Source organism: Mytilus galloprovincialis, chromosome 3 (genome assembly GCF_965363235.1).
Source record: "Mytilus galloprovincialis chromosome 3, xbMytGall1.hap1.1, whole genome shotgun sequence".
Lineage (NCBI taxonomy): Eukaryota > Metazoa > Mollusca > Bivalvia > Mytilida > Mytilidae > Mytilus > Mytilus galloprovincialis.
In genome coordinates this window covers 8,742,320-8,758,033 of record NC_134840.1, presented here as the reverse complement: position 1 = coordinate 8,758,033, position 15,714 = coordinate 8,742,320, and the positions used below count along the sequence as shown (strand labels likewise).

Genomic DNA, 15,714 nt, shown 5'->3' with positions numbered 1-15,714 from the left:
AAACACACTGTCATCGATTGTCAGCATGATAATATTTATCTTATCGCTATGATAATAAAAGGGAAACACAAAAAAAAATTAATAAAAAAAAACACGAGAAAAAAAGAAATACAAACAAAGACACACAACATCCGCATGAAACAGTCTATGATGGCACAGATATTGCAGCTCTTTGTGCGAAAACCCCCCGATTTACCTTTTCACGATAAAAGTCGTTAAGTGAAATGTTCAAGAAAACACACATACAGTTCAACATGGTGACCACCGAAACTCATAAATTCTATTTACGGTATAAAAGTATAACGAAGTATTTTTTTGGTTAAACAAGTCTGATAAAAAAAATATTTATTTAACATAACATTCAGTGTTAGAAGAATACAACATAAACAAACAATAAAACAATACTCAAACTTAACAAATAATAACTTAATTGGACGGAAGTAACAATATGTTGTATGTAAATGCCGTTCTATCAGTTCATGTGGTACATTATAGTTGTCCCAGATATAAATACGTTTAATGTATCCCTAATAATCATAATAAGTTGAAAAATACATCTTCATGTTACACAAGTACAAACTAGAACTTGAATAAGTTGTAAATACATGGCAATGCAAACATGAGCATTAAGTCATCTTTTTATTGGAATAACTTTTGTGAAGACAGCTTTATCAGAACATTTGTTGGAGAAAACACAACATCTGTTCCTGACAACACAACAAAAACAACATTTGTCAGAGACAACGCAGCACAGACAACATCCGTTGGAGACACGACATCTGAAATAAAAAAATTAAAAAAAAAATTGAATTTAAAGTATTTATTTGTAGAAACCTAATGGATAGGGGAGTTGAAAATAAACAGCTTTACTTTCTGTTCCCAAGATCATAAAGTAGATGACGAGATCAAACTGTGTTGTAACTCATGACAGACATGTATTCGTGTTTTAGGAACTTGACTCATAAGACACAAGTATAGTGGTCTCATTTGTTTACTAACTGATTGAGTCTTTTTTTCCATTTTTTTTCTTAGCATGAGGAAACTGGTAGAGGAATGCAACCATAGCAGCTGCTCAACATTCAGACGCACATAGTTTTTCTTTATAAGTGTACACTCTTTGCCTCATATTTTATTAGGACCGTTTGAGAGAATTAAAAGTATTCTTGGAATACCATGGGTTCTCTGTTTTTGTTTGTTCTCTTAATTTTATATCGTCTTCATCAATTAATGTCATTTAAACACCTGTAAAGTACTGCTCCCACCATTAAAACATCGTTGTGTTCTTATTTTCGTTAATTGTTAAAAAAATGTTAATTGAACTGAACAATCCTCAGATGTTACATTTGAAAAGTAAAATAACAAAAGTACTGAACTCAAAGGAAACTTTAAAACGGAAAATCCCTTATCAAATTGAAAATCACAAGCTTAAACGCATCTACGAATTAAATAAAACTGTCATATTCCTGACTTGGTACAGTCATTTCGTTATTTAGAAAATGGTGGATTAAACCTGATTTATAGCTAGCTATACCTCTCTTGAATGACAGTCGCATTAAATTCCCTTATATCGACAAGATTTTGGTTTTAATCACTATAAACATAAACATATATGGCTAACGGACAAGCAGCACATGAGCAAAATATTATAACAAGAACACACATACGGATTGAACTATCAAAGCAATGGTCCTACTAGCAGTTAATTTGTACCATTTATACAAAGCAAAATGCTGGAAACTGTCTAAATATACTACAACAAAAACAGTTTCAAAAATGAAATGAATTGACTTACTGGTTCTGTGTTTTGAATACAAATTTTAAAAAACTTACTTTTTTTTCTTACAGATTATAACCATAAAACACCAACATATTATAACTATCCCTATTCCTGACACTCCCACACACACTATGATGATGATAAACGTGATATCGATGTCATCTGAAACATAATGTCATATGAACTGTAACAATAATGATAACAAACGTGATATCGATGTCATCTGAAACATAATGTCATATGAACTGTAACAATTATACGTATCAATTACATGATATAACCAAGGTCTCTTAAATCAATAAAATATCAATCTAAAATATATAGCATTTGTAATACGTCATTAGAAAGTGAAATAAAAAAGATTAACTCCATGGTAATAAATTCCATCTTTATTAACGAAACGAGGTCGATCTTAATTACTTTGGCTCATCTCAAACGGACAACAGGCTATTCAGTTTTGCCAAATTAAAAATGTTCTTGGGTTCAGGGGTCGTTTTCACTCTGATCCTGGCGTTCTCAAATGATCCGAACTACAGATATGTATTATTTGTTCAATTATCTTGTCAAGTTTGCTTAAATACGTAGCTTCATTTTTTTTTTAAATCTTTATATCCGAAGGCAGGCTATTTCAAGATTTTGTTCAGATGTTTTGCATAAAAAACATTCTTGTTCAAGATGAGTCAAATTTAAATCAAGTAATTCAGTCAGCTGGTCACAGTTTTCGTGTGACATTACAACTATGTATTCACTGATTTATATAAAGGAAAAATACCTGCATTATCATTTTTTCCAAATTAATAACTGTTTAGTATAACAATCAGTTTGACAGCTATATGGCTATTTTAATCGGATACATCTTCCTTATTTAATAATAAAGAAATGAAGCAACGTGCTTGTTTTCATTTCTTAATAATCAAGCAAAACCCAATTGAAGTATACTGTCCCTATAAAGGTTGAATATATTTTGTTCTGATATTTTGTTAAATAACAAGTGTCATTCTTTTTCAAGATGAGTCAAATTTAAATCAAGTAATTCAGTCAGTCGGTCACAGTTTTCGTGTGACATTACAACTATGTATTCACTGATTTATATAAGGGAAACATACCTGCATTATCATTATCAATAACGGTTTAGAAATAACAATCAGTTTGACAGGTATATGGATATTTTAGATGTTAAGTTACTCAACACTGTCTAAATTATCTCGATTAACAACCATATGATATATACAAAAAAAAAGCCCCCCCCCCCCTAAAAAAAAAGAAAACAAAAAGAATAAACACAGCTTGACAGATGATCAAACAATATTTTAGTGTACTATATAGATATGCTAGCAGTGAATAATACAAGAATAAAGTACTGTTACCATTGATAATGCTCGTATAAAATGTATATGCTTTGTACATGTCGTAAAAGGAAGTAAAAAAGAAAACAGAACTATTGCAAATATATAACCTTAGAAAAATGGCACCTTAAATGCTATAAGGTGTGGAATGGATTTAGTTATGATGATAATGAAAAGATTTTTTTGTATAATACAAATTATTATTATTTCTCAGCAGTAGCATGCATGTTTCTTCGTATAGCGTTTACATATTTCAATATGTTTACGATTTGTTCGTTCATGTTTACACTGTAAATCATTACTTCATGAATACCATAACCAGTGGACTTAAACAAGGACTATTTTAACAGAGTCACGAAGACGGATGGCTTCAATTGACAGTGCATAAGTCTTAAAACAATATAATGAATTGGTTGAGTGGTATGATGTGTCGGTGTCTTAACTCATTAGAGACATGTTTTTACAATCTTAGAAATTTAGGAAGCCCTATAATCGTCTGACATATTTATTTTTTTCCCAATTGTGTGCCACTCCGGAGTGTGAAGTTGTGTGTGTAAGACAAAACATAGATATAGGAAGATGTAGTGTGTGTGCATATCATGTCGACCGCTTCTTTAAGGTTTCATGTAATTCCTTCAGTTTTGTTTTAATTTACATGTTCAAAGTCGATTTATAAAATTGAATATAAAAAAAAAAACATCTAGTGTTGAACGTACCATTATACTCACTGGAACTGGAACCATTTGAAAATGCCGTACTGGAAACAGTAGAAACAGTAGTAGTTGACTGTTTAACTTTAAAAAAAAGAAGAAAACAGTGAGTTAGATGAAGTGTGTAAGGGTAATCTTTAAATCATATCCAAAATGACTCATCATACTCCATCATTTACAATTTAGAGGTTTAGTTAGCTACAATTCCAAGATTTATTCCAGCATTTTCTACATAAGAAAATACTATACCAGGTCGAGGACTATGACCATGTTATGAATTCGTTTGATGTGTTTGAGCTTTAGATTTTGCGGTATGAGTATGGACAATTATTTAAAATTGTCATCGGAGTTTCTGTATATTTGTTATTTCACTTTTGACAGAACAACTTGATGCCAAAAAACATATTCAAATCTGCTTAGTAATGTTAACTACAAATTATTTTTTTTTATAATTTATAAACTACAAAATGAACAGAACGATGTCCGAAAACCTTATATATAAAAACAACGGTCCAGAGTATAGTATGTCCATTCAAATTTCAACCATCTTATTGCCATAACATTCACGAAATCCAAATTTTAAACGTCTATAAACAAATTTTAATGTATTATATCATCACATCGGTTAACTCACTTTTACATTGAAGGTCATCATTATCATCTAAACATGTGCAACTACAAGATGTTGCATTGAATACACCACCATTCTCACAAGTTACAAATGCACACGTATCACAGTATCCACCAGTAAAGGGATATATACAATCACATTTGCTTCCGTTTTGTTTTTCGTTGCATATACATTCACATGTGGATTCGTTGACGGCAGCTCCATTGTTACATAGCGTAGAACATGTACTGTTGCAAAGACTCCCTGTTTAATAATATTCAAAACAACTTTAAACTTTAATAGAATTCAATCTTTATCAATGGATTACAATTAGATGGGTAGGGCAACACATATTTTTTATGTTAGAGTTGTCTTACTTTTACCAGAAAACAACATAGAGTTGTTATAATCCGTTTGGGATATTTAATTCTTCACAAATACTTATTTTTAATATTATATTTCTTTGCTGGTTTGCATTATATACTTAGGTATGTAGCGAACATAAGTTATTTTCGAAATGTGTGCTTACATTATTTCAAAGTAATTCATAAGATAAAATAGTAAATAGTAAAAAACTGTATCTCTATCTTAAACCTCAGGTAAGGTTTTACTTTAAGTTTTTTTGTTTGATCAGGGTTGGTTGAAAATTTTGTATATTTAGATAAAAGTTTATCGAGGGAACTGATTTCCCTAATATAAATAGGAATGGAGATCATCTTGACAGAGGATCTTTTATTTGTATTTGAGTTAATGTATTTGCTTAGGACAACTTAATACATTTTTGCAATTAAAAAAAGCACTCCCACCCTGTCGCTCCCTGTATAGATTGAATTGTTGAGAATATCTTGAATTATGGAGTACACATTTACTATGGAACCACATTTTGCATCTTGTTTGTTTATCTTTTGACAAAAAGTATGTACAGTAAGAGGAAGCCAGATAAACATATTGCTGTAATGTTCTTTTTTTTTATTTGTATAAAGAACCTTTAGAAAATGTTATATGCAAATGTAAATCTAGATGGCGAATATCATTTAAACAATACCTTTTTTGGGAAAAAAAATACGAATACAAGATTCTATAATCTAGATTTAAAGCAACCAACGCGCTTTTCTGGATTTGCCTTCATCAGGAACGAAGAAATGTTCGGTTAGTATTGCGCAAGGTGTTTCATTCCAGATGTCAACGACATGTTGGTTTGGTCTTCAAAAGTGCGGCGTTTCGACTAACGATTTTAGTTGGGTCTCTTTTGCTTTTGTTTGACATTTGCAAATGTAGTAATACCATCTTTATGAAAAGAAAAAAACATAGAGTAAATTTACGTTTCAAGATAAATACAACATACCAGTAAATCCACTATCACAATCACAAGCACAAATGTCTGTATTCCAGGTACCACTCTCACATATTCCTGAACATGAGTCAACTGTTGATAATAAGAATGCGAATAAATTTTGTGTGCATGCATAGTTTAAAGGTCAACTTTGATCTTAGAATAAATTCGGAAAGAAAAAACAATTGGTTGTCCTTGCATAAACATCTTGATAGTTTCATTTGTACATAAAAATTAAAAAAACAAAACCGTTATTACTCTTATGTTCTAATCGCCTCAACCGTTTCATATTCATAATACAATCATTTTAACCTGTTTCTGAACAATAAAATCAAATAATAGTATTGCTCTTTCCTGTATAAACTATAAACTAAAATAAAAAAAAACATATATGATATATTTCGATATTTTTGGCTCTTCATTCTTTTCGTTCTTTTTTTACACACTTTGAATTCGAGAATCAGTGAGGTTGAGTCTATGTAAAGGAACAGAACAAACGAGATAAAATCAATACTTTCATACTCATTTAGTCAATCATGCACTGCTCATACTGCGGTGCAATCCTCTTATCACAAAATCTGCTAAATGACTAATCGCACAACCTAAATATCCGTTCTTTTCTAAGGGTTTGTTACCACAGTTATGATTAAAATAATAAGAGAAAAAAATTGATGTCATAGAAATTTGATAATATGACCAATTTTGATTGCTGATTTTTGCCATTGCAAGTTTGCGTTCCCATTCTGAAATAACTAATCTTATATGAATATCATTACAATGTAACTATTGTTTTAATTTCTAAAAGAGTAACTCTCGTATCTTATGAACGTACAACTCTACATTTCATATTATACAGATTGATTGTAGTAGAAAGTGTGGCCAAGGTTGAAGTTTGTAAAAAGTACAAGTCACAAAATTACTTAACTCCGAGGAAACCATTATAGGTCAAAGGACGGTCTTCAAATGGGGCCTTGGCCCACACAGAACAGCAATCTTTAAAATGAGAAACGAGAACCATTTATGAACCCCATGAACAAATGACAACTACTGAACATCCGATTTCTGACTTAGTACAGAAGCAAATAATTGCAGCTGGTTTAAACGTTTGAAGACCCCTTTGAATAAGTACCAAACTTCACCTTAATCTAAAACAATAGTGTAACATGACAACATAGAAAAACGCACTATGAAATATCAATTGAAATGGCTTTATTAACAGACATAAATACAAGTGAAAAAACACTGAACGAATAAATTTTGTCTTTGTAAATTCAATGTCCATATGCATAGGGATATATTTGATATTAATTTAGTCGTGTAGAAATAATTAATAAGTGAAATAACAGCATTCAAACATTGTTTTAAGAATTTTACAATTTCCTTTTTTCTTTTATCAAATTATAACTTCATATAAATAAGTACAAATTCATACACAGATATATCATTGATTGACTTATTGCTCAGCCTTATTAAACAATTTCATTGGCATCCTTGTTATTTATTACCCCAACCATTTTTGCAAAAAATACAAACTATAGTCTAAGTAGCTACATGTATTTTACCACTGAGGCGAATGCCGCATTTTTGTAGAATGTCAGCTCTTACAAGTTGGAATGGGGAGTTAAGAGTAGGGTATTGAGATTATTCCCCATACATTTGTTACGTTATAGATAAATACGAAATACATAGATTTCTGCTTACATATCAACCATTGCATTAAACCCACAGGAATGACAATAAACAGATCCCGCTATATTCATATATATCATTGGATGATGTATTCCTCAGCCTAATTGAATATAAGTATGTTCATCTAGTCAAAAAATTGGATTGTCATCCTTGTTATTTATTTATTATTACACCATTTTTTTCATTTTGATAAAAAAAAAAAACAATTATGAGACACGACAAGACATGCCAGTTTATTTCAACTTAGGCACATGCATGGTGCTACAAGAAAATATTATTTATACATTAACAATTACATATATACTTATGATGAGTAGCTATTCTACCAGTGAGGCAAATGCAACATTTTTGTAGAACGTAAGTTCTTACAAGGTGGGATCGGGAGTTTAGAGTAGAGTATTTAATCTATTCCACTTTCATTCGTTACGTTTTACCAATATAAATATTTCTGCTTACACATCAACAATTGCATTAAATCCAAAACAAAGACAGAAAACAGATCCACCTATATTTATATATTCATATCATGCTACTCGCTTGAGAAGGAAAATTATCAATAGAAGCTAAGGAGGCACATGGCGTTGCTAATGAAATTGACATGAAATTAATAACGTCTTCATAGGTAATATAGCGATAAACAGATTATCATTGATCATCTCAACTCGATTGCTTTCCTGGCTCAAGCGAGAAAATCATCAATCTCGTTGAGATGATCAACGATAGTCCATAAAAATCATTGGAATCACTACAAATAAAATGCATAACTTTCGTTCGCTACCAGGTATATCTAACTAATTTATACTGCTGTAGTATACATGATACATTTCTTGTAAAGGTGATAAAACACAGATTGTAGAAGTGGGTTAATGAGGTAAAAATTATAAGTCATTGGAAAAAAACTGATTTGTGCTGACATCTTAACAAATACAAAAGAAAACTTTCCCGCAAGAGTGGTTTTAGAAAAGTTGTAAAGTTTAAATTTATTGCATGGTTAAACTATAATAAATATGTTATCACCCTCATCCTGTCAATATACTGTATATAAACTAGATGCATTTCGTTTTGGGCTAAACGTTTTTGACTTGTTCGACTAATAAAATGATATCTGCAAGCCTTAACAATATAAAAAGTCAAATTTTTGTTCTTTCAAAAATTAAATTCTGCCCTTTATAATTGAAAAAAAGTAAAATCACAAAAATACTGAACTCCGAGGAATATTCAAAACGGAAAGTAACTAATCAAATGGCAAAATCATAGGAAACAAAACATCAAATGAATGGACAACATCTGTCATATTCCTGACTTGGTACAGGCATTTTCAAATGTAAAAAATGGTGTATTGAACCTGTTTTAATAGAGCTAAACCTTTCACTTGTACGACAGTCGCATCAAATTTAATAATATTTATAATGATGCCTTAACAAAACAAACAGACACATTAGGTAAAAATGTCACAAATAAAGATAAAAAGTCTAATTCGGTAGGTAACATTCGTGAAAAGGGAACGGAATTGTAGTTACGACATAAGGAACATATTCGATATAATCTATATAACAGGTCAACCAACTCGTGATGGCGTCCGTAAAATTTGCGAATTGATGATTTCAGCTTCCCAATGCTTCACTATTGGGAAGCTGAAATAATCTGTTTTGTCGTAAAGTTAAGTGAGCCTAAAGTTGTTGTAATCTGGCAATGAAATGAACACATCAACGTTTTAAACAATGTTTTGTTTCCCCTCAAATAACAATAATAGTTATGATGTACTTTTATCTCACAACTAGTTTTGTGCCCATTTGTTTTATCATTTTGTGGGTTTAGGTAAGGAATGAAGTGCATGTAATTTTTAAACTGTTTTTGCAGTCTGCTTCCTATTAGTTTCTGGTCGAGATTGATTTCCTCTTTTGTTTTTTGAAAGAAAGAAATTCCGATGAAAAACAAAGCAAACTATACTCTGTAAACCAAACAGAAAACAACCTAATACGCCAAAAATTAGCACAAAATCAAACTTGTCAATTGTGGATGTTTTATCCGTAGTTGCGTCATCCATTATTCGTGTTGTATGCAAGCTATTAAAGAAGCCTGTAGTAAATGTGGAAGTAAGTTTTGTATTTGCAGGATTAAAAGTTGACTTCACACTGCCTTCAAACACCAATTTGGTTGTAATGACAGTCTGGTCGGAAATTGGTTTGATGGTTGTATCTCTAGACTGCTCAATATAAATAGAGGGTTTTGTTGTTCTCGATCTGGTTGCTGAATCCTTTTCTGTTGATATATAAGTTGTTTTAACATCTTGTTCTATTGATATCAATTGAGTTGTTGATAATGGACCAGCTGCTGTATCTGTTGACTGTTCAATTGATGGTGTTGTTATTATCAATTTGGCTGTTGAATCATGACTTGTTGTTAAAAACGTTGCTTTTGAACCTTGTTCCGGGGATAAAGATGTTGTTGTTGACAATTGAGCAGTTGTTATATCTATAGACTGCCGACTTGAATCAGATGTTTTAGCAGATATCGATTTACTTGTCGATTTTTGGTTTAATAATAAAGTTGCTGTATCATTTGACGGTTCTGTTTCATCAGTAAATGGCGTTGTTATCATATCAGTTGATGCAACAGTGGACTGTTCACTGTTTGTATCTACAAATTAAATATATTTATTTATGATAATCTACAATAATAATATTAATAATAATAATACAGCGATTTAATCTTGAAATATCTTGCAGTTTTAATGTTGTCTGGTATAATAATTAAATCATGAACTGTATTGTAAACTATTCTTTTTCAGTGCCATTAATGAAGCCTTAAGAACATAAGTATTAGTTATTAATGTTATCATTAACTTGTTATTATTTTACACAAATTAATTTGAAAAGATGTCTATTTGTATATAAAATATCATACTTTAAGTTAGTGTGAACCAGACGAAGATCTGTTATGAAAATATTAAACAATTTGTAAGTTTAAGAAGAATAGTAACTTTCCATTTCTAAGTAGCAACATTCTAGCAGCACCTGCATACGGAGTATATATCTCCCAATTGATACGATATTCCCTAGCTTGCATTTCTTATCATGATTTTCTTGATAGAGGGTTGCTGCTCACAAGGAAGCTATTAAACCAAGAGTTCCAAATGGTGAAGTTGAAATCATATCTTAAAATTTTACGGACTTCATCACGAGTTGGTTGACCGTTATGGAATAACCGTTTCACAAATGATATCGAATATGTTTCTTACGTCGTAACTTCAATCTCCTTCCCTTTCATGAATGTGACCTACCGAATTAGACGATTTACCGGATTTGTTATAACATAAGCAACACGACGGGTGACACATGTTGATCAGGATCTGCGTATCCTTCCGGAGAACCTGAGATCACCCCTAGTTTTTGGTGGGGTTCGTGTTGCTTATTCTTTAGTTTTCTATGTTGTGTAATGTGTTCTATTGTTTGTCTGTTTGTCTTCTTATATTTTTAGCAACGAGTTGTCAGTTTATTTTCGATTTATAAGTTTGACTGTCCCTCTGGTAACTTTCGTCCCTCTTTTATCAATGAGTTTTGTTTATTATGAATAATATGCATTGTTTATATATATAATGGTCGCTATGAGAATATGATCAATTTGCATTTGTTAAATTTAAAATTGCTTAAAACGGTTTAGTTAGTAAAGCTTTATGCATATTAGGGGTATGGAACTGTCCGGCATATTTATCTATTGAATTATTGTACGTAGTTACCTTAGTTACCTTGTGTCTTTGCTTTGTCCTTGTGAAAACGACATCTTAATATGAAGTTGAACTATAATTCTTCCTATTATTATACTGCAGCAATGTTCGTTGTCAATTGGTTAACAGCAAAGCATAAATGCAGCGTAAGAATTGCACCAATAGTAAAACAAAAAATATCTGCTTGATAATCACGTTTATAGTGCTTTCGAATGTATATTGGAAGCGGATTTCTCTCTCTCTCTCTCTCTCTCTCTCTCTCTCTCTCTCTCTCTCTCTCTCTCTCTCTCATAAAATTTGCAGAAGGCAAGTCAACTGTGTATAAAAGTAGGTTGCGTGATAACTTAATAAATACCAATACTTGGGTATGCATTCCATTTCATTTTAACTCTTGTGGATTGTTTACTAACTGTCAGTATTACCACATCTACTTCTCTTTGTATTTTCCAGTTAAACAAATAAATTTAATCAGTATGTTATAATATGGACAAGCATACGATAAAGCAACCTCTAAAGAGTACTTTACTTATAGAGAGATTTATATCATAAAGCAGTTGTAAGCCTAATATACTAATAGAAGGATATGTATATATCAGTAAGCAATAGTACGTGTAATATACTAATAGTAGAATAATTATCAATAATCTATCGAATTATCAAAACTTACTGTCGGTTGGCACAGAATAAATATATTTCATTCCAGTATTACTGTTTGATCCAATACTGTACACCTGCAAATACAGAAAAAGTGGTTACTTGTAATAAAGGTTTTAGACGTATGGGAGACTTATAATTTGAATATACTGATGGAAGGACGGACCTATACATTTCATATATGCTCTGAAATATTAACGAGCATAATATAATTGGGGACATTGCATTAGATTTCTCGCTGCATAACACACTATGTAAATCTACTGTATAAATAAACTCATCATAAATACCAGGATTAAAATTTTATATTTACGCCAGACGCACGTTTCGTCTACAAAAGACTCATCAGTGACGCTCGAATCAAAAGTTTTAAAGGCCAAATAAGTAAGTAAGTAAGTAAGTAAGTAAGTAAATAGTTTATTATGTGTCAGGATCCCATATACATCACAATATACAATAAAAAAAATCTTTAAAACCATATTAGATCGCTGCCTTTAAGACATATGAGACACTTTCATCCTTTTCAAACTAAAAAATATATACTATAATGTAAAAGAAATATTCAAATGATAAAACTTTTCATGATACTAAAAATGCTGAAAACACCTTTAAGTTCATTTATACAATTAATAAAAATTAAAATTTACAAATTTATCTTCCTTCGTTTAAACATAAGATGCAATGTCTTGGCTAATAAAACTTGAGCATGATCACAGTTCATAATAAAATCATTGTTTTTCATAATTTTAATAATAAGTAGGAAGTTGGAGAGCATTGAGGACCAAAAATTCCTATGTTTTTGCTAAGGTAATCTATTCATGTGGTAGAAAAGACTTAGTAAATCAAAAATTTAAAATTTGATTAACAGTTAATTTATAACATATCAATGATAACTCAAGTCAACACAGAAGTGCTGACTACTGGGCTGGTTATACCCTCGGTGAAATAAATCTCCACCAGCAGTGGAATCGACCCAGTGGTTACAAATAAACTCATCATAGATACCAGGAATAAAAATTTTATATTTACGCCAGACGCGCGTTTCGTCTACAAAAGACTCACCAGTGACGCTCGAATCAAGAAACTGTCAAAGGCCAAATAAGTATGAAGTTGAAAAGCATTGAGGACCAAAAATTCCTAAAAGTTTTGCCAAATACAGCTAAGGTAATCTATTCATGTGGTAGAAAAGACTTAGTAATTCAAAAATTTTAAATTTGATTAATAGTTAATTTATAATTATAGACATATCAATGATAACTCAATTCAACACAAAAGTGCTGACTACTGGGCTAATGATACCCTCGGGGAAATAAATCTCCACCAGCAGTGACATCGACCCAGTGGTTATAAATAAACTCATCATAGATACCAGGATTAAAATTTTATATTTACGCCACACGCGCTCACAATATATCTCTATTTCAAATCATATCAGTTATACACTGATATAACAAAATCTTTCTTTTACCCCGTTAGATAATTTCTGCATGAAAGAAGAAAAGCCAGTAATCCTTGTAAAGTGTATTTTGTAGAAGTCAATTGTTTGGATGAATCTAGTATGTATGTGTTGCATGGTGTATTATTTTCAGAAGTTTAAGAACAACTGCATGTTTGCTTCATATATAATAACCTTAGGTCGGGCTCCATATGTAGCGCATATCTTCTCGTTTATGCAAGTACAAATCCGTTGATTAATTTGAGTAATCTTATTCGTCAAGTCTTTCTCCTTAATAACTTGGTCTTAAAGCTTTCACTTTTTTTTAATTTACCTTTGCATTTTTGTTGATACTTTATTTCGGAAATTTGTCACCCTTTTCACTCATTGTTCATGCTTTCATATGTGGCGGCACAATAATTTCCGGCAATTAAAATATCAGTTTGAAAGTAAAGAATATGATATTTAAGGTACAAATATGTGTGTGCGAAGGTGGCGCAGCTATAATTATGTCCGAAAAGAATTATAAATGTACAAATTATGAAAAACAGTATGTTTAAAAGAAATAAATAATAAATCTTAAACAATAACGTAAATTTGGATTGATATTTGTTAAGCAATATAATATTGTTGCGCATAATTTGTTGAATAGATATTTTTTTTATTGATAAATAAGGTCTCGATTTCTATCATTTCTTGTGTTACTTAAATGTAACTGGTCTTCGTTTGTTCAAAGTTTGCCTTCTCCTTTCTTCTTTGCAGTTAGAATATTATGAAAACAAACTTGAACCTTTTCGCAGTACCAAACTATATGTGCTACATGTGAACTGACTGTTAACAGCAAATCCAATACTTACATTAAATAAAAATAAAAATCAAACACCAGTGCAGTTATAAAGATTGTGTCTGTTTTGTTTCAGTAAAGTGTAACTGGTCAAGATAATTACTGAGTATGAATGTAAGACTTTGTTCAGACATTGTTGAATTTTGGAAACTTTCACACAATAAATGTATAACTGTTACAAACCTTCACAATCACAGGCTCTGTCAAAGGTCCTTTGGCATGCATTATCGCAACAAAAGCATCATTATGCCATAAAGTTCCGGCAAAACTGACCGGACTATTACCAGTTTGAAATATTCTGCTCTCGGCTAAGTGACTAGTTATTATTGGATGTCCCTCTTTATTATATATTTCTGAAATATTTGAACGATACACTACCCTTTCATAATTTGTTATCGCCAACACTTTCAAGAAGAAATCCAGATTTCAACAAAATCGTACGTAATAGAATGTTATTTCTAATTTAAAAAGGTTGACTTCATACAGGAACTTCTTATAAAGAAAGATAAGAAATTAGCAATATCCTTTAACTTTACGTTCCGTTATATAGAAAATGTTCTATCACTAAATAATACAAAATTTGATGACTATGTTGAACGAATCTATACCTTCGAACAAGAGATAAAGTATACTACATATACAGCTAAGTCTGCCTCATATCTTGACGTACATCTAGAATTGATAATGAGGGTCGGTTGAAAACAAAACTTTAAGACAAAAGAGATGATTTCAGCTTCCCAATGGTGAACTTTCCATTTCTATGTAGCAAGATTTCAGCAGCGTATTGCCTATCATGATTTCCTTGATAGCGGTTTGCTACTCACAAGGAAGCTTTTAAACCAAGAGTTCCAAATGGTGAAGTTGAAATCATCCCTTCGTAAATATAACGGACACCATCACGAGTTGGTGGACAGTTATGGAATAACCGTTTCACAGATGATATCGGATATGTGTCTTCTTATGTCGTAACTACAAAACCCTTCCCTTTTCACGAATGTGACCTACAGCATTAGACTATTTACCGGATTTGTAATTACATAAGCAACACGACTGGTGCCACATATGGAGCAGGATCTGTTTACCCTTCCGGTGAACCTGATATCACCCCCATTTTTTGGTGGGGTTCGTGTTGCTTTGTCTTTAGTTTTCTATGTTGTGTATTCTGTACTATTAGTTGTCTGTTGGTCTTTTTATTTTTAGCCATGGCGTTGTCAGTTTATTTTCTTTATATAAGTTTGACTCGCCCTGTGGTATCTTTCGTCCCTCTTTTATCATGTTGTCAGATTTCATAGATATAGGAAGATGTGGTGTGATTGCCAATGTATAAAAGTAGTAAACCATTATAGATCAAGGTACGGTCTCCAACTCGGAGCATTGGCTCACACTACACTGCAATCTAGAAATAGCCCTCAAAAGTTACAATTGTCACTGATGAGTCTTTTGTAGACGAAACACGCGTCTGGCGTATATATAAAATTTAGTCCTGGTGTCTTTTGATGAGTTTATTGTAAACCATTCAAACAGGAAAACCAACGGTATAATGTATTAATAAACAGCTGTGCAGGAGCGCCTGATACACCGGTCGTCTT

General features: G+C 31.5%; 1 protein-coding gene across 3 annotated transcripts in view; it reads right to left on the bottom strand.

Moving 5' to 3' along the window:
- Window positions 1-333: 333 nt before the first annotated feature.
- The window catches only part of LOC143067124 (A disintegrin and metalloproteinase with thrombospondin motifs 16-like), a 70,597-nt gene continuing 55,216 nt past the window's right edge, over window positions 334-15,714 (bottom strand). Inside the window, exons 21-27 of one of the 3 annotated variants that reach the window (XM_076240177.1) lie at window positions 14,309-14,478; window positions 11,860-11,923; window positions 5,789-5,869; window positions 4,468-4,707; window positions 3,840-3,917; window positions 1,831-1,939; window positions 334-779 (exon numbers count right to left, since the gene is read on the bottom strand). In XM_076240177.1, coding sequence (XP_076096292.1) covers window positions 632-779; window positions 1,831-1,939; window positions 3,840-3,917; window positions 4,468-4,707; window positions 5,789-5,869; window positions 11,860-11,923; window positions 14,309-14,478 — 890 coding nt within the window. In that variant the 3' untranslated portion in view covers window positions 334-631. Of the gene's footprint in view, window positions 780-1,830; window positions 1,940-3,839; window positions 3,918-4,467; window positions 4,708-5,788; window positions 5,870-6,968; window positions 10,106-11,859; window positions 11,924-14,308; window positions 14,479-15,714 lie in introns of those variants that run through there. The other 2 variants (XM_076240178.1, XM_076240176.1) reach the window with 2 other exon arrangements.